The following is a 25,112-nucleotide window of genomic DNA, read 5'->3' as shown; positions in this document are numbered from 1 at the left end:
CATCCTACTGAGCGGTGAACCCACTTTCACCGTCGGCAGCTCGATAGCTTCCACTTGCTCGAGCGTGTAAGCGGAAGACCGTTGCGGTTGTTGTTGCCAGTCTACCGGGCCTTTTGATGCTCGTTGCAGGCTCGGTTCTGGCCACTCCGGGGAGAGTTTGACTTTAACTCAAGTAGGTTGGCAACTGGAACGCTCGCACGTGGAACAAGAAAGAGCTACGAACCATTGGGTCGGTCGAGAATCCAGTCTGTATTCCCCATCAATCACGTGCCATCAAACCGTGGTGCTTCACGAGTTTCCACGTTTGTTGAAGCCACAGCAGCTCAGAGCATCGGGCGATGGAAATGGTTTAGCAATTTGCAAGTGTGGCACTTGTGGCAAGTGAGCGCTTGCAATTGGGAAATCGTTGGACCGGAATCGAGATCCAGCGAATGATCGGTCAAGCCGGACTCAGGCCGTAGCCAAGCACTACGAGCTCCTGTGGCGCAATTCTAGATCGCAGTTGTCATCTTCGATCAGCCATGGGATGCGCGGCGGGCTGTTCCTACCTTTTTGAAACTCGACTGCCTGGTGCCGAACGACCGTTCCTGAGACCGATTGCTACCAGTTCTCGATCGTCTTTGTAAGTATGTATACGTTGCCGCCCTGGAGCGCGGGTGACCACGAATACCTTCTCATTCCGCCTGTTTGACATTTACTTAACAAAAGCAAACATTCTCCTATGCTGTTTCTCCTGTCATCGTAATGCTCTCTCAAACACCAACGCACACCCACCCACAAGCGTGCTACTTCAGCATTCTCCCACAACACCACGACCATTACTCTGCCGAGACACCCTCTGGATCACCCACAATCGGCCCCGAAAGCGATCCAAACCACCCACTACTGGCGTACAGAGAAACACAACCTCTGAGCGCACCTTCGTCTCCAGCAACCATATCTCTCCTCCAGATGCAAACGGCAGCGGCCCACGGCCAGTCGATCAGGCCTCGACCGGTCCCAGTCCAAAATGTCCTCCACGTTACCAGCGACGACTCGACATCATCTGACGACTCGGTAACATCGAGCCACTCCACCTCTTCCTTTGAGTTGGCAAGATGTTCAAGATGCCAAAGAACACCGAGCATCGATGTCAAGACTGGCAAGAACAACATGGTCCAGTATGGACTCAATCTGTGGTACTGCAATCGGTGTGCATCGATGGTGGGCTTGATCAACCGTTGAAGGCCGATACGGCGGAAGGAAGATTTCATTACATTTACCAGGGCTCGAAGGTGCCTACAACGACTGCTATTGTAATACCGCCAGTTGCCCCTCCGAGACCACCTTGCTCCACAGCACGACAAGTGGTACAGAGATACAGAACCTCCCAGCAAGCTTTCACCAGTCTTGCACGACGCTGTCGCCAGGCTGCAGAGAATATGACAGGCGGCATTTGAGGGCAAGTGGAGGGACCGATTGCCGTACAATGTCGAGACGGGGCAGGCTCACTACTCTCCATTGTACGGAGGTCACGACGGAGGGACGATAGAAGATGCAGGATCCCCAGCACTGCTTCACTTGAGAGACGGTCATGATTTATGTTGGAGAAAATACACGATACCCAATGCTGCGTGGCGTTATGAGCGATTTGATGAACAGCGGTACCGTGTGCATAGTACGATATACTCGCACCACTTTCTACATTACAACCATCTTGACATTTCACGCACACACGTAGAAGATGTTCTTTGCGCTGGCGGAGCCTCCTCCGCCGAATCACCGTCGATGGAAAAGGTGATGTGCTGTGCCCAAAACGATGGGAGTCTCTGGTAAGAAGAAAACAAACAACAGCAACGGCCCAACCATCTCGTTTTCATCACGCGGCATGTGATCTTCCAACGGCGGGAATAGGATCCTGCTGCTCCTGTCGTCAACCACGATTCACTCACGAAAACGCGATCAATCTTGTGATTCGTACCGTCCCTTAGGTTTCACGCTTATGCAAATGCCAAAAATGCCATACATTCCAATAGACCGGCAGCATCTGTAGCACATCGTCGTTCAAGCTGGTCGTCCTTACCGGGCCCACGACCTTGAAAGTGGACTGCTTGACTGCCACAGCGTGCACAGCGTGCTTACGCGTGCCGTCCACGAGGCGTCATCAACCAGATGGAATGGCTGTGACAGTGGAGTTGCATCTCGTGGATCCATGTTGTTCCTCGAGCAGCATCCACAACATCGAGCGATGGCAGACGTGGAGTTGACGGCTGCTTGGAGCTATCGCGATGCAAAACTCTCTCTGTCGCTGACATCCTTGACACGATTCGATATCGCCGATTCCATCGTTGGCGCCAGATCGCGGAGCCGGAGCTGGTCCTTTCAGCCACGACGGCTCAAGGTGGTCCACTCGGCCCGAGCCTTATCATGAGTGCACTTCACGTGCTCGGACAGAAAATTTCCGATCTTCAATGAACTGGTGAGGCATGGTGAAAACGGCCGCTGAATAATGGTATACTGGACCTCCCGTTCCGGCATGTCCTCAGCGACAGCCCGATACACGACAGCTTCAGCCATGCCGCAAGAACAGCCCCCCAACAGCTGGACCCATGAGCTCGGCCACCAGCTCGCCGAAGAGACGCCAGAGGTGTGTGAGACGTACAGTAGCAGTGGCACGACAAGGTGCGATTACGACTACGGTAAGCGATGCTGACAGTTCCCAATTAGAATGAATTGCTGTCCCTACACGAGCTTCTTAGCGCCCATGCGGAGACAACCCAGCTACTGCTGGAGTCTCCTTACTGCTTTCCCTTATACCTTTCCATTGCTCGAACCTATCAGACCCTGGGATACCCGGATCTGGCCGCTGGAGCAGCGTACAAGGCGCTTCTATTGTCAGATGCGATACGAGACGACAGCGATGAGTACCACGAACAAGCGACTGAGGCTTTTGAGGTGGTGCTGGAGAACTCCTCCTTTCCGGATACAGCTCGCGTGCCCTCAGCGCAGGAGAAAGATGAGTGCAACCAGACCGTAACAATCCTTGAGTCGTTCTATTTACCATTAACGTAAGCAAAGCGAACTGCAGGCTGTAGCCAGAGGGCGCAGACCGTACGGGCAACAATGACTGACCGCGTAAAGATACAATGCCCTTGCTGGCAATCTTCTGCGCTGCGGCTGCCTCAGGTCTGCGTACAGCTACAGCAAGCAAGCGGCGAAGTTATACCCGCATGACTCTCGTTTCAATAAGATCATGAGTGACGCTCGCCAGAAAGTGCCGCAAGCCTCTCCTGACTCCTGCGAGCTTGATAACCCATTGACTTGGCCTGATCAAGGCTATGTGCGACGTGAGCAGTACCCGTGGAACACTTTCGAGCCGGATCGATTTAGCCAACTCGGCCAATTGAACGCTATGATGAGTGAAGTCGCCCCCAGATTGGAAGTCCTGGCCGTCGACCTGCCTGCGGTATCAATAGCAGCGACTGCTTTTTCAAAAGTGGAGACGGTCAAGCAACTCGGCATCTTCGCCAAAGAGGATATCAAGCCTGGCGAAACCGTGCTCGTTGAAACGTCATTACTAGCAGCGAACAACAAACTCCAGGATGCCTTGTGTGATGCCTGCTCTGCCGACCTGCCCGGAATTGGCACGCCCGAATTCGAAAACACGGTGCCTTGCGATGAATGCGAAGTCGTTTTCTGCAGTCAGGAGTGTTGTGAGAGAGCTGCAGATTCATATCATCCGGCACTGTGTGGGATGGACGTGGAGACCATTGCCAAAGACGTCCCTCCCACGGAAGCTGCTAACTCATTATACTCGCTGTTGCTGCTGCGAGCCTTGGCTATGGCAGAGACGAGGCAGTGCCATCCACTGTCACTCGACGAGGTCAAATACATCTGGGCCGAGTTTCACAATCTATCGCTGGAGGAAGCCTGGTCGAAAGATGTGGAGTCACCGTTCCGCGGTCTTCCGCAGATGCTGCCGTTCAGCTTTGAATACAACATCCGCCTGCCCTTCCACATGCTCGAGAAGATGGACATCGACATCTTCCGAAATCCGCAGTACGATGTCTGGGTTTTCAACAGTTTGTACGCAAAATTCCGAGGCACGGCTTCAGCTCGCTTGTCAGGACTAGGAGGAAGGGCCATCAGAGGTCCGGAGGTGAGCGCGGTGCATCCGATGTGGTGTATGGCGAACCACTCTTGCGATCCTAACGTGAGCTGGGAGTGGGGTGGAAGTATTCGGTTCTGGGCTCGCGAGGAGAGAGTAGACTGGCAGAGGGATGAAGAGGTAACCAGAAGAAGTGAAGCTGGTATACGGAAAGGAGACGAGCTGCTCAACCATTATTGTGATATCGAACTAGGGGTCAAAGATCGGCGAGAATGGGCGAATGGGTCACTAGGAGGAGATTGTCGCTGTGCTAGATGTCTCTGGGAAGCTCGGGAAATGGAGAATGGCCACTAAAGATGAGCAAGGATGTTTTGCTACACAACTGTTCCGCCAAGCCGTCGCGTCCAGGCACTGCCCGTGGTCCCGGCTCCTGCTCTGACCAACCATCCAGTCTGGCAATCGTCTGGAACTATCTAGCTGTCGCCAGGACATGTGTCAATGTCAGGCAGGTTGAGGTCGCCGATGGTCTCGACGGTCAGACCAGCGTCAGCGCCACAATCGGCTATATCCATCATCAGCATTGGAATGAACGGTAACTGCGGGCTATTCACTGGACTCACCGATGGTATAGAAACTCACGGCGCACCCGCCGTTCAGCCCGGCTGAGAGGAAGTTGTTATAGACGTCGCTGTTTCCAGCCTCGCAGTCGGTTGGCGGGGTCTCGTTTGCGTTCGGGTCATCGCTCAGCCTGCCAGAATGGTCAGCACCTCGTGAATGTTCACGGACAGTGAGAGGTGGAAGGAAGGAAGGCAAATCCATACCAAGCAGCACAGCGGTCTGGCGTACCACTCGCAGGCTTCGAGGCGCAGTGAAACGTGATTGGAGTCGAGAGACAACTGCCTGATACAGTGAAACCTTGTTGGAAGGTGTTGCAAGGCGCGTAGTTGCCGGGATTCGCGCCTTCATAGATGATGTCGCCATCGCTGTCGATGAGAGTGAAGCCCTGTTGGAACACGACCTGGGCGCCGCCGTTGGGGATTGTCGACTCGAAATGGGTGGATGCCCAGACGCCGTAGAAGGTGGCACCCGGGAGAGCACCTTGCCGGGCTGTGATGTTGGCAGGGGCAGCCGCAGCAATTGCCGCAGCGGCGGACATTGTTGCAAGGGATTTGAACAACATTGTGAGAGTTTGGAGAAGGATTGCAATGATGTTGGAGGTCTAGAAATGGTTGTGAGAGGGAAGAATACTTGCGAACACAGCCCTCCCTTTATCCCTCGCCGTCGGCAACAATTCCAGCAAGGGCACCGCCGTTTTCAGTCTTGCTTCTGCTCAGCCTCGCTGTCCTCTCCGCTGGCATACCCCATGACATGATCGTCTCAGACGAACGAAAACTCTATCGACCTGCCTTCGAATGGCGGCCACGGTCGGCGACAACCCAGTCTGCATGAGATGTAACGTGGGGACTGGAGAGTGGGAGGTGGTCCCTTCGCGTGCCGCTACCTTAGTGTAGGAGCGCCGTCTCGAGCATAACGTTCCCGCGTTGAAGCATTCTGGCGGCTGTAGCTAATGGACTGTCGGCTCCACATGGGAGTGTACTGGGACCTGGAGATACAAGACGATCAGTCCATTCATTGGACTTTGTAGCCATTGAGGATGGGGGCATCATAGATGCTGGCTGTTGATGCCCGTAGCCACGATCTGCAAGCGCTGCTGTGTCCTTCTCTCCGAGTTACTGATCAACCACATGCAACTGTATTGGAAAACGACGTTGTCTGGGGATCAACCCATGTGTGAGGTACAGAAGATCGACAACAGCTAAAGTCAGTTGTCGGCCGTAAGCGTTGCAAAGGCGACTAAAGAGGTCCACACGTGTCGATAGATGGCGACGATAGCCCAATGAGTGGTGCCGATACCCGGATTCGTCGATTATGGGTTTGTTTTCTGAATCCTTTCGGGAATAACAACTTGTCGTAGGAGGCTTGAGGGAGGCTCAGGAGAGCAGTTGTTGCTTGGTATGAGCGTTGGAGTCAATTGTTACGTCCGTAGCAATCCAGAGACCGTTGAAGTCAAATTTGAATGGCTCCGCTTCCCCACTCGAACGTGAACTCTTAGATGCTGTGTAGATGCACGACGTCGGAGGCTGTGGAGGATTAAGATCGAACGTCGTCGGCGCGGGTTCAAGTCTGGTCACTCTGGGGAAGTTTGACTGTCAATGTTGGCCATTGGTATGCTTATGAGCTACCTGCCGCCGGTTTTTTCTTTGAGGACCGTCATTGGTGCCGAACACCAGCAACAGACCCTCTCCATCCGATGCTCACCCAACAAACACCTCAAGAGATACTTCGTTGCTCCACCCGGCCTTCAGATCCATCTGCCTCCATGCCCTCTCCACATCGATCTGCAAAACTCCGGCATCGCTGTCGTTGTCGCCAATATCCTCCATCTTGGTAACGCAGTGCGCCGGAATGGGCTGGCCGAAAATGATAACCATGAATCCGTCGATAGACACGCTCTTAAGATTGCTCATCCATATCCCAAGCACTCCTAGTGCCTTGAGCGAGGTCCAGATTCGCAGCCGACCGTTCGTCTCAACGTACATGTCACATCCGGTCACTGCCGCCGAGCCGGTCATCTTGCCCAACAGCCCCAGCATGGCCACTTTGACTTCATGTCCCTTCGGCTTGAAGGAGCGTACAGCATAGGCGGAAAGGATGTCCCAGCCTCTTGTGTCGAGCTCGAGTTCCACCATAGCGTGTTTCGATTTTCGCGACACAACCCCGCTGAATCGACCGGCGCAGAACGAGCCGACGACATACTCTCCTTTCTCGGTTCCCGGAAACTCGTCCACCAGCACAAACTCCCTCAACGTCTGCGGGCACACATTGAAGCACCCTAGTATGCCCGTTCCTGTTTCCTGCCTGCCGACAAAAGTTCCGACCTTCAACATTGCCTTGGCGTCGTATGCATTGTATACGTCTATTGCCCTGCCCACACGATGCGGACGCAAGATCGCCGTCTTGCCCCTGATCGTCTGAGCGGTCATCTGGCGGATCAGTTTGATATCGTGCTCGCCAGGCTTGTCTGTGAAGTAAATTGGCCCTCCGGAGACACACCGCGCAGCGGCATGGAATGATGCCCACTCATGCGAAGTCTGGAACATATCCCAGTCCGGTAGGACGTTGAGATGCTGCGTCAAGACGCTGTTGTGAGCGTTGCAGAAGATATGCCAGGCGTGGCTGGCTTCGACTTCTGGGAAGAAATCGTCCGAGTTTCTCACAAGTAAACGAGGTTTGTTCTGAGGTAGCTGGGAATGGAAGAGAGCTTGCGGAAACTGCGACATGCAACTGATGGCTCTGCTGCTGAAGTGGCGAAGATGTGCAAGGGTCCAGGCATCTTGATACTCGATCATCATTTCTCGACGGTCTGGAGCGTGGAGAAGCAGGTCCAGGAAGAATTGAGCGTCAGTTTTGACGCTGTCGATGCCTGATGCAGACAGAAAGGCATAGAAGTCGTCGTACATCTGTTTGGCATCCCGAGCGTCGACAACAGTGAATTCACCGCCAGCAACACCTGGCTCTTTCTCCACCACTTTGGTGCGGTAGGTCTTCGCTATCTCGCCGTGAGGGTCGATGCCACCCCAGTAACCTAGTATGGCGTGCCAGACAGCTATGTGGTTAATATTCGGATGCCTCTGCCTTATGGCTGTTGTTGTCGACTTCATGCCATCTGGGAAGCCAGAACTGTTGGCTTCGAATCTGCTCCATCCGCGCTGGAACTGGCTCTGTCCGGAAGCCAGCGACTGCCAGTTGTCATCAATAATGAGATTCGTGACGTTGATGTCGTGCCTTGCGAGCTCGTCGAGAGCAGTGTATATCTTCTCCGCCGTCAAATCCTGTCCCAGTCCATTCCAAGTGCAGTACGTAAGCCCATCGTACCATTCCTCCAACCACTCCGGCCTCACCTTGTCATCTGTCAAAGTCTTGATCTGTTTCGTGTCCAACTCAAGCTCTGATGAAGTCCCATATTGAGAAATCACTTTGCGAGCGTGGTACATGACAGCTGCCTCCGCACGCTCGAACTCTTCGGCGACAGCAACAATTACCGTGCTGGTCCCTTCTCCCTCTCTATCATTCCTTCCTTTGATCTCCACGTTGCCATCGCCATCGTTGATGAAGGTCGTCAGGACGTCCTGAACACCACTGATACCTAAGCAGACAACATGCAAGCCATCGCTTCGGAGGAAGCTCAGCAATACACCGTCTTTGTCCAGTTGCAGGCTATCTCCGGAACCCTGGCGTGGTGCGAGCCATGGACTCCACAATCGGACCAGTGCGAACCATCTCTCGCCATCCTTGATCTTGCCCAGCCGGTGGTGAGAGTAGCCAGAATCCGGGCCTTTGGCGGGAGCAATGTTGCAAGTCAAGCTCCACAGTGCTGTTTTTGTCGTCTCAGGCTCCTCTGGAGTGATATTGATATCGGAGCTGGTGTTCCTGAAGTAGTCCTGAAGGTTTTGTTGCCTCGAAGTAAAGTTGTTTGCTGAAGCATAGTGCAACGATCCATCCGAGATGCCAGTCTCATCCTTGACCCATCGCCATTCTGCTCCAGCATTCAAGCGGTATTTGAGGGTGAATGATATTGCACCAAGCTGCTTCAAACGGCACGGAATCGAGCCTGTGAACCAGTGCTTGACGTGCTCCGTCGAGGAGCTGAAAGAGGCAACTTTGGGACCGGTGGTACTGGATGCAGATTGAAGTGGAAATGCTTCCCAATCCTTGCCGCCGTGGATACTGTGCCAGATAACAACTTCCGGTGCTGTGGAGTCCTTGATGGGCTTGTGCTCAAGAAGAACTACGAAGTCTATGGTGCCAGAACCATCAGTTGGCACTGTCGTAGCTGTACCTAGGGAAGGCGAGCATGCAACCCGCACATCCATATCGTCGTCGTCTGTTGAACTCACGGGCGGTGCTGCCTGTTGCGGGGGCATTTGTTCAGGAAGTAAATCGGCCATTGTAGGGTCGACAGGACGCGGTGGGTAGACTCGTTGCCCAGTCGTAGTATCGCAGTCTACTTGAAGGGTAAGCGCCGTCGACTGAAAACGAATAATGAGATGGGGAGAGAGCGATACAGCCAAAGGAGATTTGGTTCTGTTTAGTCCTTTTGATCACCATTGCGTCCAAAGTTTCAATTAAGACGCCCGTTGTCAAATAAAATGTAACTCACGAGACGCATCGAGGATTTTCAAGTTAGCAATGCGTTCGTCAAAGATACGAAGCGCTATCCTTTCATCTCTCGTGATGGCCGGTCTACGTCAATACGTCAGCAAAGCATGCTGAAGAGAACCCTTCGCTACACCTTCCACAACTCACAACTTCCTCATTCGGCAACTACCTCCACCGCCAGCACAGAATTTACACATTTACCCAGAAACACCGACTCTTGCAATGCTGGACGCCATTTGCACCCTTCCGCTCGGCGCTGACCTCTTCACTCAAGCCATTCACCCTATTGAGCCTCTGGTCGCCGTCGGCCTCAGCAGTGGTCATGTCGCAACGCTCAGACTTCCCCCGGTAGAACTGTCCTCCAACGCCAATGGTGACAACTCAAGCAGCGACGAGGACAGCGAGCCAGCGCCAAAGCGCAGAAGAGGGAGCGATGGTACCGGTGTAGTGGACACAGTATGGCGCACGCGCAGACACCAGGGGAGCTGTCGCACTCTAAGCTACAGCATCGATGGACGGAGTCTATACTCAGCCGGGACCGATGGCATCGTCAAGGCCGCGGATGCGGAGACGGGTAAGGTTACAGGAAAAGTGGCCATCCCTACCCTTCGTGCCGGAAGACACGAGGAAGATCCGCCCACCGTGCTGCACGCCTTGAGCCCGCAGACACTTCTTCTCGCTACAGACTCAGGTGCTCTTCACCTGTACGACCTCCGGGATCCTGCCCCGTCTGTCCCAGCTTCGGACAAGACCGCCTTCATCAACACCAAACCAGCGCAAACGCACTATCCTCACCAAGACTACATCTCTTCTCTCACCCCTCTACCGCCGTCAAGCACGTCCACGAGCGGCTACAGCAAGCAATGGCTAACGACCGGGGGCACAACACTAGCCCTCACAGACCTGAGGCGCGGCGTCCTGGTTAAAAGCGAGGATCAAGAAGAACTGCTTCTCTCCTCTATCTACGTCAGTGGTCTGCCGACGAAGCGGAGCTCTGGAGGAAGCGGGGAGAAAGCACTGATTGGCGGGGCTGACGGTGTGCTTACACTGTGGGAGAAGGGCCAGTGGGACGATCAGGACGAGCGAATCACAGTTTCGAAGGAGAAAGAGACACTGGATTGCCTGTCAGTCTTTCCGGATGGTGTAGGTGGAATTGGCAAGAAGGTTGCAGTAGGCCTGGGCGATGGAAAAGTTCGATTCGTACGTTTAGGGCAGAATCAAGTGGTTGGCGAGGTCATGCACGATGAAGTCGAGGGAGTGGTAGGATTAGGATTCGACGTGGGTGGAAGGATGATCAGTGGTGGTGGGAGCACGGTCAAAGTATGGCAAGAGCACGTTGATGATGATGAGGAGGAGGGTGAAGAAGACGAGGTAGCGAACGCTGAAGTCGAAGGGGGAGTGGAGAAGCGCGCTACGGACAGCGACGAAAGTGACAGCGATTCCGACGGTCAGGAAAGTAGTGATGAGGAGGTCGAGAAGACGAGGAAGAGGCGTAAGAAGCGGAAACGGGGCAAAGGTCCAGCACCCTCGAGCTCGTTCAGCTTTGCTGGTTTGGACTAGGCGACCATGTTCTCTAGGCTACCTTGAAGATACCCACTGACGGCGTCCGTCACCAAAGCGTTAACACATCGAGCACCAGAACGTTCAACAATGATACTGCATTACCAGCGTGTCGATCTCTTCGAATACGATTGGTTCTTTCTGGCCAATCCACTGTCTCAGCTCCAGCTTTCCGTCGTCTTCATGTCGAAACCTGGCACAGATGACCCTGGTGGTCTCTTCGGTTTCGCCACAGGCCACCATGAACATAATTCGTGCAGCTTCTGGAACCTGTTCCGACATTAACGTTTTTCCGGGCACCACACCACGCTGTTGCAGGTGGTGTCGCGCACTTTGTTCCTCTGCGTCCACAATGACCGAGATGAACCACGCCGCGCTTTCGCTATGTCCCAGACCCTCCCTGCGGCGAGCGGTCAGGAGCATTCTCAATGCCCGGCGGCGAATGCTCGTGTTTCGGCATTTGAACGCGATGTGTGCGAGTGCTGGAAGGGCGGTTGGTTCCAAGCCGAACGAAGCATGCCGCATGTCTCCGGGAGCGTACGGCGGGACCGGTCCGGACACGCCTTTTGGCATGCTCGTTGCTGTCAAGGCAAGGAAGCGCTCGATGACATCGAGAGTAGTTGCGAAGGTCGAGTCGGAGCCAGGCGTGTCCCAGTCTGCCTCACATGGAGAACAGCAATGTTGAAGGGTATCGAAAGCGACTAGATATTGAAGACGAAGAGTTGCCCCGAAAATGTATGTCTCTGGATCGGAGTGCTGCAAGGTAGAGTCCGTGAGGAAGTCGAAAGCCAGCATCCAGCGCTTGAACCCGCCTTCGAGACCCTGTATACGAGCTTGCAAGGCACAATCAGGGACGATAGTCCGGCTCAGGCAGTGTTTGATCATAAAGGCCGTGGCCGGGTGAAGGCGACTCCTGTCCTCTGAAGTGATGAGTTCGTCGGCGAGCTGGACCAACTCATTACGCGCCTCTTCACTGGCTTCGAGAAGGATGTTCAGGTGCTCCTTGGCTTCGCTCAGCGACTCGAAGGCAGCTGGAATCGTGGGATCGAGTGTCCTTCTCGAATGGAAATGACTGTCCTGATCCAGGCCCATTGGTGTCCCTGTGACGCTGGCGCTGCTTTCGATCGCAGAGAAAAGGTGAGAAAATTCCTCTATAGCGTCGCCAGAGAATGCACTCAGTCTCTGAAGCGGAACAATCTTGCGTGCGAAATTAAGATGGGCCAGGGCATTTTGGAACTTTGCGCGTCCGATCTCAAACAGCAGGAAGAGAATAGCGCAAAGCAAGACCGGCTCAAGGCATGCATTGCCGTTTACGGCTTTGTGGATGTACCGTCTCAAGGCGGATGTCGCCTTTCCGAACTGCACCATGGCAAGATCTACGTTCCTGGTGCTGGCTGTGGGCGGCTCCATTGCCTTGTGCATGGAGATGGCGACACTTTTCTGGACAGTGGCACAGGCTGTGATCGCCAGCATCACAGCGGGCTCGATGGTGGAGAACTGCAGGGCAAGCTGGACCCATTCTCGGACTGGCGTTGCTCGATAGACGGCTCTAGCACCGAAGGTCCTCCAGTAGCTCATGCAGTTTCGTTCGTGCTCGGTCATGGAGAAGTCTGGCGACGTCTCCTTCGGGCGAAGTACCGAAACTGGACTTGGGGACGAGCCGGAGGTTGAAGGCGAAGAGCCATCCGGAGAAGGGAGCAAGCGGCGCCTTGAACTCGTCGACGTTCCATTTTCGGGCGGAAGCTCGTAGCCATCACATGTGCGGCCTGTGGAGGCACACTTATGACAATTCGGTCGGCCCTCGTCGCATTTGATCTTCCTGATCCTGCAACGATCATCAGTAACGGTAGGTTGCTCGTGATGGTGTCAATCATACCGACAGGTCCTGCATCCGCGCCTACTGGGCTTGGAGGTGACCACCCGCTTCCGTGGCGCTGTTGTTCTTGGAGCTGTCATTATCCTGCTTCAACATGTTGCTCGCCAATTCTGAGAAGGAGAAGAAGTATTGGTCTTCCATCGAGCCTCCGGGTCCAAACACGAGTCGAGGGACGAGGAAGGCTAGGAATCGTTAAAGAGCATCGCAGTTCCGTTCTATTTGCGGACAGCGACTCACTTGGTTGTAGCGTCCAGCCCCGGGTGGTTACTGGACTGCCGCGTAATTCTGAGCTCGGTCCCTCATTCCTCGTCTTGACATCGCATCTCTTCTATCTCCTCTTCGCGGCGAATCGCCGCGCTCTCAAACATCGCGCACATCATCATCCCAACGCTCTGCTCTGGTTACGGCTCCCATAACGATAGCCATCGCATCGTTCATTCGCTTCCGGTGCGCGTGCTAAGAGAGTGTACCCAAAGCCTGCACATTCACCTCCAGCGCACGGGCCACATAATGCAACATAACGTCAAACTCATGGCTCTTTAGCAAGTCCCAGGAGGTCTCAGCAGCTGAAAACCTCGGTGACCGACAAATCAGCGTCCAATGAACTGCACAGACAGCTGGCGCTGGCGCCATCGTGGATATACGACACCCTTGCTCCACGCGCTGCTCCAGGAGAAATATCTCCATGGAGCAATGCATGGCCGCCGCAGCAGGTTGGGAGGAACCACTCGCTCGATGTCCAACGAATGGAAGCTGCCTTGCCGTGGAGCGCAGTTGCTTTTGCCTTGTCGTGTATGGGAACGGTAGGAAGGGTCGCCGAGTTATATGAGGCCGGTCACTTCCCAGTAATGTAAAGTCTCATCTATCCAGTCGCTCGCTCATACGTCTGTCGTTACCTTGTTGACCATAGAGAAGCCTTTCTCCGTACTCCCCGGTTGCAGAAACAGCTCAAAGAGCGCAATCAGAACAGCACCCCGTTCGTCACGATGGACAAAATCAGTGAGACTGGCATGGTCATGATCGTACGCCACGCATTCAAACGGTTTGACTGGGACTCATTTCTTCCAGATTATCGTTGCCACAGCAGCCGGTGTACTGTTATGTTGGGCGACCTGGCATCGCTTCTACGGCAATCAAGAGGAACACCGAGCACTGCAAGCGGATCAGGCAGTCTACATGCGAGAAGTACGGCTGAGAACACTGGGTGATATTGAAGCGATGACAAAGCCTTATCGACAACACCGACGACCGCCGCCGGTAGAGTACGACTGAGAGCTTGTTAGTAGGCGGAAAGTGTACAGTCTGCGTTCAGGACCATACGGTGTGATGTAAGAATGGCCTACCCTTACAGAACACTGGACCCTTGCCTAATGAGGCCTGGCAGCTCCAAGTCTCCTCCGGCGTACGAACAACGGAGATCTCGGTCTTGAAGCAACCATTACAGTATCGGCAGTGTCGCGCATAGCTGGAACGAAAGCATAACGATAGATGGAAGACCTGCCGGGCAGCATGACTTCGAATTCGCGATGAAAAGGGCAAATCTCGTGCTTATTGAGCATGCGTTGATCTCCTTCATCAGCAAGACGGCAGAAAGAAGCTGGTTCATGGGTGCAACATAGAGGTGTAGTTGAGCAAAAACAGCCAGTGGAGGACGTCTTCAACCTTCAAGATTACCACCAGCTTTCACTTTCTCTTCACAGAACTTCTTCAGGTCGTTGCACCACATCTTGAACTTCCCTTCAAGAGTCTTCTGATACATCCATTTGACAATATGCACCAACACACCAGCTTGGTTCTCCCACGTCCGCACCTCGCACTCATTGTCACCTAGCACAATGACCTCGTGAAACCGCTCCGCCCTGAGACCTTTCGAGATGAGGCCACCGTCGCTCCGCCACCCAATTCGGTAGACTTTGCTCGGATCGCTGGTGTAGCTGCCATCCTTTTCCACCGTCTCCTGAGGTATGTAGGCTGAGTCCGAGCTGGGTGTAGAAATATCAGACACTTTCAATTGTGTAGCGTTCTGAGACTGAGGTTTGTTCGAGTCCATGATTACGTGGAAGACGAAGCTCGTCCCGAGCTCTAGCTTCTGAGAGCCAGCAAGACTGTCCGGTTGCTGCGCTATCGTAACTTTGGGGCAGAAGCTATTCCATTTGCCGTAGTTGCTGACATCGAGTACAGTGTCGAAGACGACTGAAGCGTGTGCGTAGATTCGGGTTGAGGCGGCCAGTGTCATCAAAGATTCTTCGCGAGGAACGAAGGGCGTCGTGAGTCCGCTTGCCGGAGGCCATGTTGCACTTGTATCGGAAGCCATGTGTTTTGAGCACGGAGCACTGGGCTGTGAATACTATGGGAGCGGTAGGTAAACAGGGTGCTTGATACATTCACAAGTCCATCAACACTATACCCGATCAGGAAGGAGCATCTTCGTGAGCGAGTAGGCATAAACGTAAGACGACATCCGAAAGTCGAGAACGTCTATCTCGATGCTCTCTTCATACGCACGAAGTATGTACTTGCTATCGTTGCCTATTCCTGACAAGAAGGACGTGATGCATGCGAACGGCGTATGCAATGGTGCTCTACAGCCGCGCAGGCCAGCTTCCTGGACAATCTCCTTGCTCAGGATATCGTGACCGCCACACCGCTCCCGAGGAGTGAGCCACTGCTACTGTACAGGGGGCACAGACTCGTCTCGCCTTGATTAAAATCGTCTGCTGGCTCCCAGTGCTGCAAGACAGAAAGCAGGACAAGGGCCGTGTCAACCATGATGACCTTAGAATCTCCTGCGGAGAACGCAAAGGTCACGTCTTGCTCCTAAGGAATGGTTCCCACCCACAAGGAACACCGTTTATCGCAAGGTAAAGCTCCCTAGCTATGCTCTCCAGCTGCTCGGTCTGCCGGCTTCTCCCACCCGAATACAGCTGCATTGATCGCGCCAACAACAGCACGTCTACCAGCTCGGGCACGATGTGTGTCTCGCTGTCCTCCTTGCGGTCTAGCTCAGCTTTGCCTCCTCCAATGTCCAGTTTCCAGCCGAGCATTTCGAAGAGCGAAGTAATCATTGAGGTGCACCTCGTACGCTGGTTCTGCCGCGCATAATGATGGATGAGCCCGACATGCAGGTACATGCCTGCTTTACGAGGCAGAGGCTTGTATAGGTCTGGATCGTAAGTGCCTTTGATGCTTTTCAGAAGGACGTCGGCTTTCGAGACTCCCTGTGATCCGGCTGAGCCATTCTTGATCGCCATGCCCAATTGATTTGCGCGGCTTTCGAGATCTTCTCGATTCTTCCGCTTGTCTTCGGACTCCCTCTCTTCTACGGCGCACAGCTTGCAGTTGCATCGGAAGTGCCATGTCGACTCCAGCATCCCTCTTCTTTCGGCTACGTCAGCATCAGTCTGCGCATACGATTGTACCAGCTCCTCGCCCTTCTTGATTGGTCTAGTCGCACGAATGACAATCGCATCTCCGACGAAGACTTTTCTGGTGTTTGGAACGCACGAGTGATTCATCATGGACGTCTTCAAGAATAGTCCAGTGTTATCGCCGAGATGGCCTTCCTGCTGGAACTCGGCTGTAAAGCCGAATGGTCTGGTCTGGGCTTGCTTCGATGGTGTAGGTATGCCGAAGGTGTTTGATTCAATGATGGAGCGGACTTGAAAAGCATCCACTACATTCATGTCGTCCACGTGAACCTTCATTGCGCCAAGTCCGGCATAATCTCCGACCAGTTGCGTGACCTCTTCGATAGTGGATGGGTTCTGCAGCACCTTCTGCATAACCTGATCCCACAATGCCACCGTAGATGAAGCCATAGATAGCTTGCCGTGATTGTACTCCCAAGCTGCGAACCAATTCTTGTCCTTCTCGAAAAGCGAGCTGAATGCTTTCTCGCACAGGACAAGGTCCCCTGTCTTCAAGTCCTGTGTAGCGAACAGGCCTCTGCCGCCAACCGGCGCTTCCTTGACTTCAACTGGTTCAGTGTAGTCGGCAATGTCTGCGCGGGGCGCCTGCGGTGACAACTTGCCAACCAACTTGTCGAATTCATACTTGCCAGATTTCTTCTCTGCGAGGCGAGCCTGTACTCTCTGCATCTCTCGGTTGCCTTCTGCATCGTTCTTGTCCAGTTTGATGAGCTTACTCAAGCAGTCTTGAGCCTTCCCATACTCTCTGAGGTTGTAGCTGGCACTGGCGGCTCGGTAGTGCGCTTTGCCGTCGAGGGTGTTCATAGAAGAATCAGAACCGTCCGACACAGCCTTTGTAGCAGCATCCACAGCTTCGTCGTACCTTCCAAGATCGAGGTCCACTCTAGCGAGGTTCCGTGCGAGGTCGAGTATGAGCCTCTGCTCGTCTGCGCCTGCAACAACAGATCCATTCCGATAGGCGTCCCGAGCCTGCCACAGTTTCTTTTGACCCAACAGTTCGTTTCCTGTCTGCTTCCACTGTGATGCTGTTTTGGCCTCCTTCCCTTTCGGTCCGCCTACCTTCAGGTCGTGATTTCCCAGCACAATGTCCGTAGGGTGATCAATGCGGATCGTTGCAGTGCCGTCACGCCGCAGTGTAAGGTACGGTTCTTTAATAACAATTGTTCTTCGTTCCGGTAACATGTGGTCTTCCAGAGCAGTGTCTACATGATGGAGTTCAATGTTTTCGACATCTCCATTGTCATCTTTGATCGCACTGATAAGAGCTGTGCCTTCACGAGCGACAGGACTTACTCGTTGGATAAGTAGAGCGCGTCCACGATGATGTGTCTCTTGTGTGAGATCTGAGAGCTTGACCGTCTTGAGGTCTTTGAGAGGTAAGACACACGGTGGATAAGGCTCAATGATCGGAACGAAATGCCTGCTCTCCTTCAGGGCATGGCCTTCCTTCGTTGCATTTTCGATTTTCGAGAATATGGCGTCTGCTCCAGCAGCCGACCGTTTCTGACCGCATCGAGACGACGCAGATGCAACCCGCTCGTTCTCATCTTGCATAGACAGGAGGGTCGCAACATCAGGTGCTTTCGATGCGCTGGCTTTCGGCGTTCCGTCGAGCCCGGCAAAGATATCAGGTTTCTCGCTTTGCAACGCACTCGCCAGTTGACGTATCCAGACATTATCGCTTCCGGACAGTATCTTATCTCCATACTTCTCCGCAGTCTCTGGTGGCATTGATTTCAGCTCGAAGTTCCTTTTGAGTAGGTCGAGTATTTGCCGCCGCTCTGGCTCGCCGACACCAGCCATGTTCAGTCGACCAGTCCTACACCACACAGTTAAAGAAAGGCTACGGGTAGTCAGAAGTCGGCTACGGCTTCGCAAATATCTTCTCAGGTCGGTGAAAATGTTTCGAGTCTGTTTTTATGGGGAGGTGGAGTTAATTTACGGACAGCGGTTACTCTAGCGGGCCGCTACCCGAGAGTATCCGATCGACTGGGATGCGCCCCGATCTCGCCCGTTACTGCAATGCCGAGTCGTGCGCAATGCATGCTCCAACGGCCACAACATAGTTTAGCCAGGACCACTGACAAACCAGCTGCACCGCACGGAGAACAATGATCTGTAATGATACATTTGTGGTTGGCTACTGTACAAGGAGTAAGTATACAATTACTAAGTTCGACACTACGCTCTCAATCCATCATCAGCTGGCTCAGAGGAACCCAGGTGAAATGGCCGTGTCTGCCCTGCCTTCCTTGCACCATCGTCCAAGGTAGGCGGGTGAACCCACCATTGCTCGGTCAGCTTGGCACCTTCAGGCGTCTCAGCAGCCCAGGCATCGCCTTGCGAACCAGAGAAATCGCGAGCACTGAATAGTCTGGGCCCGGGCTGGCTTTTAGTCTTGGGCAGCGTGTCCTTCCACACCTCCTCGACTACTCGCTGGGTATGCTTTGAAGCGCGACCGGGTATCTGGCTTTCGGAAATTTCGGTGCATCTTCCCTCATCATCCTTGATGAAATGTCTTGCGGGTTTAACTTCAATATCCATGATTGGCAGTATTCGGTGATGGACGTGGTGTTCGTGGATGTCGCGCGTCCGTTGCTCATGTACTATCTCATGTACATCGCGTCTGACGGTGTTGTGAACCACCGCGGGGGCCATGCGCTCGTGGATGGTGGTGTCTTCGGTGTGGTCTAGGTCCAACACACCGTCGACACCAAGTTTTCGCTCGAGATCTGCTGACGAAATGTCACGTCGTGGCTGCGCAGCTCCGTAATCGTTTTCGTCGTGGGATGGCACGCTTGGGAGAGGTTTTTCGAGACTCCTCCTAGGAATCTTGTGTTGGGTAGGACTTTGGGGTGGTGTCACTAGTCCTGTGCTATCCATACTGTTTCGAAAGGAACCCCCAAGATCCATTTGAGAGAGCGCCGGAGCAAGGGCATCTGCATCGTCGTCTTTGTTTGTGTCTGTGTTGTCCAGGACACTGTCTCTGTTGGGGACCATGCGTATCGTGGGCGAGTTTGGCATGCTGTCTGTCGATCGTCGATTCCTCGTGTTGTCGTTTGGAACAGGCTTCCGGGGGATAGCAGTCGTCTGATGGTGATGATTCTGCATGTCTGCAATCTTAGACTTGAGCTTGTGCATTTCGTGTGTATTTTGCCGTCACGAAATACGCGGGACAACAAAACTCATGACGAAAATGTCCGGAGACCGCAACGCCTGTAGTCGTTCATTTCTCCCCCTGAACGGAAAGCTCCATCGAGCAGCAAACGAACGGCAAGACGTCATCTCTGGTCATGTGTGGCTGTAGTGTTCCACGAACGACCTGTGCAACGGACCGGATATTCTATGGTCCAACCAAAAGTAAACTGCGTAGTCTGAACCCCTCCATTCCAGACGCGGGCCAGACTGTGGCGAACGCGAGAATCGGCAAGCCACGATGTCATCAAAACGGCCGATGCGGCTGGAGCTTTGCAGTAGCGCAGGAGCGCAGGAGCGGTTCACTGATCTCCAGCACATCAGGTCCAACTGCCCGGGTCGCCTTGTAGATCCAACCCCCAGAGTCGTTCGTCAGAATCGGACACGGCTTCTTGGGCTCTCGCAGAATGCACAACGATAACAAACGGTCCGTACACAGAGGTCGAAACACCGCCGTCAGGACTAAGCTCACCTGCGGCCTCTCCATTGGCAACGGTTCACTGCGGACGTGGTTGGGGTTCAGAGTTCGTGACGACGAGGCGTGTCCGAGGAGGTAGTGATACCTCGCGTTCCAGGCCCGCGGGGACATGCCGCACATGCGCGATGATGCTGTCCGCTACGCGTCCCATTCGTCTAGACGCTCTCCGAGCCAGTCTCGCGGATTTGTCGAGCTCTGTTCGAAGCGCTACCTAGCCACGAGCTCTCGAGAGGGCCATGATCTACGCGATCCTGAAGCCATCGCTCCACCCTGTGGCTCGTCGATTCGATTCGCGAACTCCACAGGGACCTCTTCCTGTGGCTTCTGTGGTTCAGCGGGCTTCTACAGACCACAGCCGGTGACGCCGGCATTCATTCTGGGCTGTTGGCCCGGTGAGTAGTGCAGAGGTATGACGACGGAAGGATCTCTCAGACCTTGGAGGGGCCGAGTAGCCTGAGGGGTGAGGTATGGACGTCATCCTACGTGTCAAGCAGATGTAGGTATAAAGACATCTCCTAGTACCGTTGTTATTCTCAAACCACATCCATTCCAAACTCAAATCGCAACATACACTTTTCTCAAATTACAACAAGCATCAATCACCAATATGGACGCCGCCAAAGCATCCGTCAAGAAGTTCATGTCCAGCTCTGGTCACCACGACACATCTGTTCACGAGAAGGTTGCCCCTGCAGTGCAGCAAGAGACAATCAACCGTGAGCAGCATGAGCGACAAACCACCGCCGTCGACAAGGAGGTTCACCAGGACCACTACCACACCACAGTGCAGCCAGTGAAGGATTCGGAAGTCCTTCCTGAGCAGCACCATCACAACATGATGCCAACCGAGCACCGTTCGTTCGAGCACGACAACTCTGACAGCGTGAAGCGGTCGCTTGATACCGAGCAAGCCAAGTACTACGACACAACATCCCAAGTGGAGGGTCGCCATACCACCACTGCCGAGCCCACCGTGGCTGGGGAGCACGTACACCACCATGTGCATGAGACCATTCAGCCTGTGGTTCAGAAGCGTACGTGTCATCGACCGTCGACGAGATTTCTCGAGCTAATATTCTGTTTACAGAGACCGTTGAGCCTCACGTCATGCACACAACTGTTCCGGTTCATGAGGTTCATCACAATGAGTCCAAGCACCACGCGTCCAGCGCTCTCCCCGCCGTCTCCATGGACGATTTCAAGAAGTCCGGCGGTGCTCTGACTGGTCGTGACGAGCGCCACGACAGGTTTGATGGCTGCCCACCTGAGCAAATCTCCGGCAACACTGGAGGACACTCCAGCTCCACCACATCGAGCGCCGTGCCACCGACCACCGGTAGCAGCACCAGCCGTGATTTGAACGGCACCACCAGCAACTCGAGCAGCATGGCCCCGAATACCATTACCGACACTAAGTCTAGTAGTTCTGGGTAAGTTGGCCGCCACGATGGACTGTCAATGGATTTGCTAAAGATTGATGCAGCGGACCCTTCAACAGCCACAAGCACGACCCAAGTCTGTCACAGTCTACGTCCAACAGCTCCGGGCATCAGCACCCAACCCCTGCTTCCTACGGCAACGACATGCACACCGAGAATACCAGTTCCACTTCACAGAGCAAGCCCAGTATGATGGACAAGCTCAACCCGAAGATGGATGCTGATGGTGATGGAAAGTCGGGCATGATGAGCTAGATTAGCTTTTACCTTGAAAAGCAGTGTCTGCATTGCTCGGGCCACTTGGCTCATGTAGCAGTATGATAGTTTTGATATTATGATATCCACGACACTTGTACTATACTGTTTCCACACTCTGTGACGTTGCTATCTTTCTTTGATTAGGTCATGTCCATACGCCCATGGCAAGATAAAGATAAATGCGAAAATCTTGGTAGGCAAGGGAAAACTGACACATGTAGACATGACATGTTATATTACAACATTACTCTTTTGTCGTAGTATCTCATATAATATCATCAAACCGGAGACTTCTCAACACTCCAAACCTCCACCACCTCCTCCTTCTTGTGCATCGACCTATACCACTGGGTCACACTGCCCACTAGAAACGCCCAGGAGCCCCAAAGGTAGCTGTATCCAAACTGCTGCTGCGCCCAGAAAACCTGCTCCTGCAAGCCAAAGCAGGCACATAGGATAAACCCGAACGCGCCCACCAAATTCCAGAAGTTGATCTGGAATCCCAAAGAGCGCAACGGCAGTCGCCACCAGCTGTCGCGGGAATGCCGTTGAGTTTTGATGATCAGGAGGAATGAAGCGATAACGAATCCAGATGCTGCGAGGAGCTGGGGGTAGCGGATGCAGCGTGCGATTGTTCCGCTCTTGAGGATTGTGACGAGCGAGGCGATGGAGGTCGCGCAGTACAGGGCTGAGCTGCAGAGGAAGATCGTGCTAGCGAAGATGCCTAGTTCGAGATATCGGGATCGGGATAGCTTGGGGGTGACGGAGGGCTCGGTAGGCTTTTCGGACTGGTGGTTGTGGTTGGAGTTGTCCGTCTCGGTGTAAGCTGGAGGGGTGCTGTTTTCGTCGTGTTGTTCGGAGTCGCTGATATTGAGAGACATCGCACGAGTCTCTGATGTGCCATCCATCGCGGGGACATCCTCCTCCGTAGATTTCTCCTCAGACTTGTCACCGTCGCCAGTCTGACATTCCGTGACCCCCTGCATCTTCGAAGCAAAGCCCGGTTCCTTGCCATGATCCAGCTCCCATGCTTCCAGAAAGGCGAAAATGCTTCCAACCAAGAAAAGTGTACAGCTGAGGACACTCAGGATTCCTTCGACGTAAATACATCCTTCAGGTAGCCGCAGCCTCAGCCCGGGGATGAGCGGTAGTGTCGAGAGGACGGCATTGCAGACGAGGACCAAGCAACCAATAGTAGAGACGATGGCGACTCGAAGCATATGGGTTCGCCTGTCGCGTGAGGTGGCGCTGTCCAGTGAAGGGGGTGTGTCGATGTGAACATGGTCTGGTACCGGACGGAAGAGACGAGCAGCATTCTTTCTTATATGAAGTACTTGCGTATTGAGAATGTTGACTCACCTTCCCCAGCATGGTCAGCAGAAAGTCATGTTGAATACTGGATGACACGCGTGTTCCGCTGGTGGAGAGGGATTGCGAGGCCTGTGTATAGGAACCATCTTGAAGCAGTCACCATTTCCATGGTGCCAACACCCACCATAACACCAAATGCCTCAATACCGGAGAAGTGCGAAGGCGTTTTGGCCACTCGTTGTGGATGAGAATAGTGTTATAGACAAATCGGAGATGAACTTTGATGGAGCCATGGACTGTTATACCGAATCGAGCATGTTGGGGTGGCACAGCCGAAAATTTCTTCGAACAACTCCGTGGTATTTGATGGCGTGCTCATATTTGTTGCGCAGGTTTCCGTAAATGTCGAAACGAGAATACGTGTTCTTGCAATCGATACCATGGGCGCCGTCACCACGAAGTATATTAAAGGCCGCCACCTGCGGCCTCACGAGGACGGTCAGGCCGGGTCACGTGTGTTCATACATCATATCTCATACGTCCTCATTTCCTGACCCCCTTCTCCTCCTCCATACCCTCTCTCAAAATCCGAATCTGCTTCTTTAGTTCCCGCCACAGCACGTAGCTGTTCAGATCTTCATCCTTTTCATCCATCTGCTTCACCAGCCAGACAAAATCGTACAGGCCTTTGAACACCCTCCATCCTTGCCTATCACACGAGCCGCCGCTCGCAGGCTTCCCATGCGCCTCCATGCATTCCAGACACAGTTCATCCGCGAAAGAATCAGACTCGCGAGCAAGCGCCAGCAACGACGCGACCATGGCCTCCTGCAGGTAAGCGAACGAGAAGCCGCCAGTAATCTTCGCCACGGCGTCACAGATCTTATCCGGGAACTCGATCTCGTCGTTGTCGGAGAGCTTGCGCTGCCAGTACTGCATGTACAACACACGCTCTGCTTCGGTAGGATTGTTGAAGAGATATTTGCGGTCAAAGCGAGATGGACGCTTCGCGATGCCCGGGTCGAGTCGGTCAAGATGGTTGGTCGAGCCGACCATCAGAATGCCGTCATTTTTCTGAATCCCATCGACAGCATTCAAAAAGTAGCTTCTGACTTCATCAGTCACCACTGAATCGAGGTCTTCGAAGATGAGATAGCACGGCGCTTCCCTGCGGGCACGTTTGAAGATCTGGTCGATGCTGTATTCCGGACCTGCGAAACTTGCCAGCGTCTTGACATATAACGTGGGAACGGGCTGCTTGCGGTTGTACAGCGTGTGCATCATTGCTTTGATCGATACTGTTTTCCCGTTTCCTGGGGGGCCATAGTAAATTATACCACCTTGAAGGGTAAGACTGTTAGCATATCTCTAATCAATGAGCTTCAGTGCTCCGACCTACGCTTCCACGGAACTCTGAGTTTCTGGTAGGTGTCTTGGCTGTCGAAGAAAGTGTTGACATCGTCAATGATGGAGTCCTTCATCTTCTTGTCGAGAATGACATCGTCCCAGCTGGCTGACCGCACGCTATCGTACAGCTCCGGGCTCTTCTGCCACCAGCCTTGGTCGAACACCCAGACTTCTTCATGCAAGCTGTTACTCCATTGACCGGCTTCCAGCAGGAGTTGATTCGTAGCCTCGACAGAGGGCGAGAGCAAGAACTGAGTGTAGGTCTCACTGAACGCATCGAGTGCATCACGGCCCTCTACCACGTACATCACGAACTCTTTGCCCTGCCAGTCCAACAGATACTTCGAGTATTTCGGCTGAGTCGCGAGCACGCCTCTCCCGCCGCTCAAACGATTAGCTGGCGCAATATACGTGGTCTGGCTCAAGCGATCCTGCTCTTTGTCCATGGGCGCGAGGCCGATCTTGCCTGCCGCTGCATAGCCGAGGAGGTTTGTGTTATAGACAGATATAACGGTCAGGTGGAGCTGAGGATACTCTTTGTGAAGAGCTTCGACGATGATGGCGTCGGTGTTGACGCGCTGTCCGGAGGAGTGCTTGAGCCAGCGGTCGTGGGTTGCATTTTGAGAGGGCGGTGTCGGCTTGGGCCTTGTTGCGTTTGTTCCTGCGGTCATTGTGGGAGGAGGGGATGTGAACAGATGAGTGATGAGGTGTAATGAGGCTCGTGGAGGTGTCAAGACGAAGTAAAGGCAAGAGCAAGTCAAGGCAAAGCTGCTGCCTATTCGGAAAGGTGGTGTTGCAGGAGACGAGACGGAAGTGGCTATATGTCGTCCGACGGTTCAAAACACAGCGATAT

The 25,112-nt window shown here is 53.8% G+C and overlaps 10 protein-coding genes across 10 annotated transcripts; 3 read left to right on the top strand and 7 right to left on the bottom strand.

The window, feature by feature from the left end:
* Positions 1-2,554: 2,554 nt before the first annotated feature.
* On the top strand, positions 2,555-4,441 carry LTR77_003398 (uncharacterized protein; the record flags this gene model as incomplete). Its single annotated transcript, XM_064800655.1, has 3 exons — positions 2,555-2,626; positions 2,707-3,047; positions 3,121-4,441. The coding sequence occupies 3 exons, from the start codon at positions 2,555-2,557 to the stop codon at positions 4,439-4,441; spliced, it is 1,734 nt and encodes a 577-aa protein (XP_064660606.1).
* A 119-nt stretch (positions 4,442-4,560) lies between these two features.
* LTR77_003397 (uncharacterized protein) lies at positions 4,561-5,243 on the bottom strand (the record flags this gene model as incomplete). The annotated part of the gene is made up of 3 exons (XM_064800654.1): positions 4,561-4,649; positions 4,708-4,835; positions 4,909-5,243. The coding sequence occupies 3 exons, from the start codon at positions 5,241-5,243 to the stop codon at positions 4,561-4,563; spliced, it is 552 nt and encodes a 183-aa protein (XP_064660605.1).
* A 1,159-nt stretch (positions 5,244-6,402) lies between these two features.
* Positions 6,403-9,096, bottom strand: LTR77_003396 (uncharacterized protein; the record flags this gene model as incomplete). Its single annotated transcript, XM_064800653.1, has 2 exons — positions 6,403-8,945; positions 8,988-9,096. 2 exons carry the CDS (start codon positions 9,094-9,096, stop codon positions 6,403-6,405), a joined length of 2,652 nt encoding a protein of 883 aa, XP_064660604.1.
* Positions 9,097-9,529: 433 nt separating this feature from the next.
* JIP5 (WD repeat-containing protein jip5) lies at positions 9,530-10,867 on the top strand (the record flags this gene model as incomplete). The annotated part of the gene is made up of 1 exon (XM_064800652.1): positions 9,530-10,867. One exon carries the CDS (start codon positions 9,530-9,532, stop codon positions 10,865-10,867), a length of 1,338 nt encoding a protein of 445 aa, XP_064660603.1.
* Positions 10,868-10,951: 84 nt separating this feature from the next.
* LTR77_003394 (uncharacterized protein) lies at positions 10,952-12,839 on the bottom strand (the record flags this gene model as incomplete). Its single annotated transcript, XM_064800651.1, has 2 exons — positions 10,952-12,692; positions 12,769-12,839. 2 exons carry the CDS (start codon positions 12,837-12,839, stop codon positions 10,952-10,954), a joined length of 1,812 nt encoding a protein of 603 aa, XP_064660602.1.
* A 1,561-nt stretch (positions 12,840-14,400) lies between these two features.
* Positions 14,401-15,057, bottom strand: LTR77_003393 (uncharacterized protein; the record flags this gene model as incomplete). Its single annotated transcript, XM_064800650.1, has 1 exon — positions 14,401-15,057. One exon carries the CDS (start codon positions 15,055-15,057, stop codon positions 14,401-14,403), a length of 657 nt encoding a protein of 218 aa, XP_064660601.1.
* A 490-nt stretch (positions 15,058-15,547) lies between these two features.
* Positions 15,548-19,312, bottom strand: LTR77_003392 (uncharacterized protein; the record flags this gene model as incomplete). Its single annotated transcript, XM_064800649.1, has 2 exons — positions 15,548-17,990; positions 18,459-19,312. 2 exons carry the CDS (start codon positions 19,310-19,312, stop codon positions 15,548-15,550), a joined length of 3,297 nt encoding a protein of 1,098 aa, XP_064660600.1.
* Positions 19,313-20,451: 1,139 nt separating this feature from the next.
* LTR77_003391 (uncharacterized protein) lies at positions 20,452-21,538 on the top strand (the record flags this gene model as incomplete). The annotated part of the gene is made up of 3 exons (XM_064800648.1): positions 20,452-20,878; positions 20,932-21,274; positions 21,328-21,538. The coding sequence occupies 3 exons, from the start codon at positions 20,452-20,454 to the stop codon at positions 21,536-21,538; spliced, it is 981 nt and encodes a 326-aa protein (XP_064660599.1).
* Positions 21,539-21,819: 281 nt separating this feature from the next.
* On the bottom strand, positions 21,820-22,912 carry LTR77_003390 (uncharacterized protein; the record flags this gene model as incomplete). Its single annotated transcript, XM_064800647.1, has 2 exons — positions 21,820-22,857; positions 22,901-22,912. The coding sequence occupies 2 exons, from the start codon at positions 22,910-22,912 to the stop codon at positions 21,820-21,822; spliced, it is 1,050 nt and encodes a 349-aa protein (XP_064660598.1).
* Positions 22,913-23,395: 483 nt separating this feature from the next.
* On the bottom strand, positions 23,396-24,930 carry LTR77_003389 (uncharacterized protein; the record flags this gene model as incomplete). The annotated part of the gene is made up of 2 exons (XM_064800646.1): positions 23,396-24,165; positions 24,252-24,930. 2 exons carry the CDS (start codon positions 24,928-24,930, stop codon positions 23,396-23,398), a joined length of 1,449 nt encoding a protein of 482 aa, XP_064660597.1.
* Between the last annotated feature and the right edge of the window lie 182 nt (positions 24,931-25,112).

The sequence above is a fragment of the Saxophila tyrrhenica genome (assembly GCF_035928015.1).
Source record: "Saxophila tyrrhenica strain CCFEE 5935 chromosome Unknown scaffold_5, whole genome shotgun sequence".
Lineage (NCBI taxonomy): Eukaryota > Fungi > Ascomycota > Dothideomycetes > Mycosphaerellales > Extremaceae > Saxophila > Saxophila tyrrhenica.
Note: the sequence above shows the minus strand (reverse complement) of the source record. Positions and strands in the feature narration are given on the sequence as shown.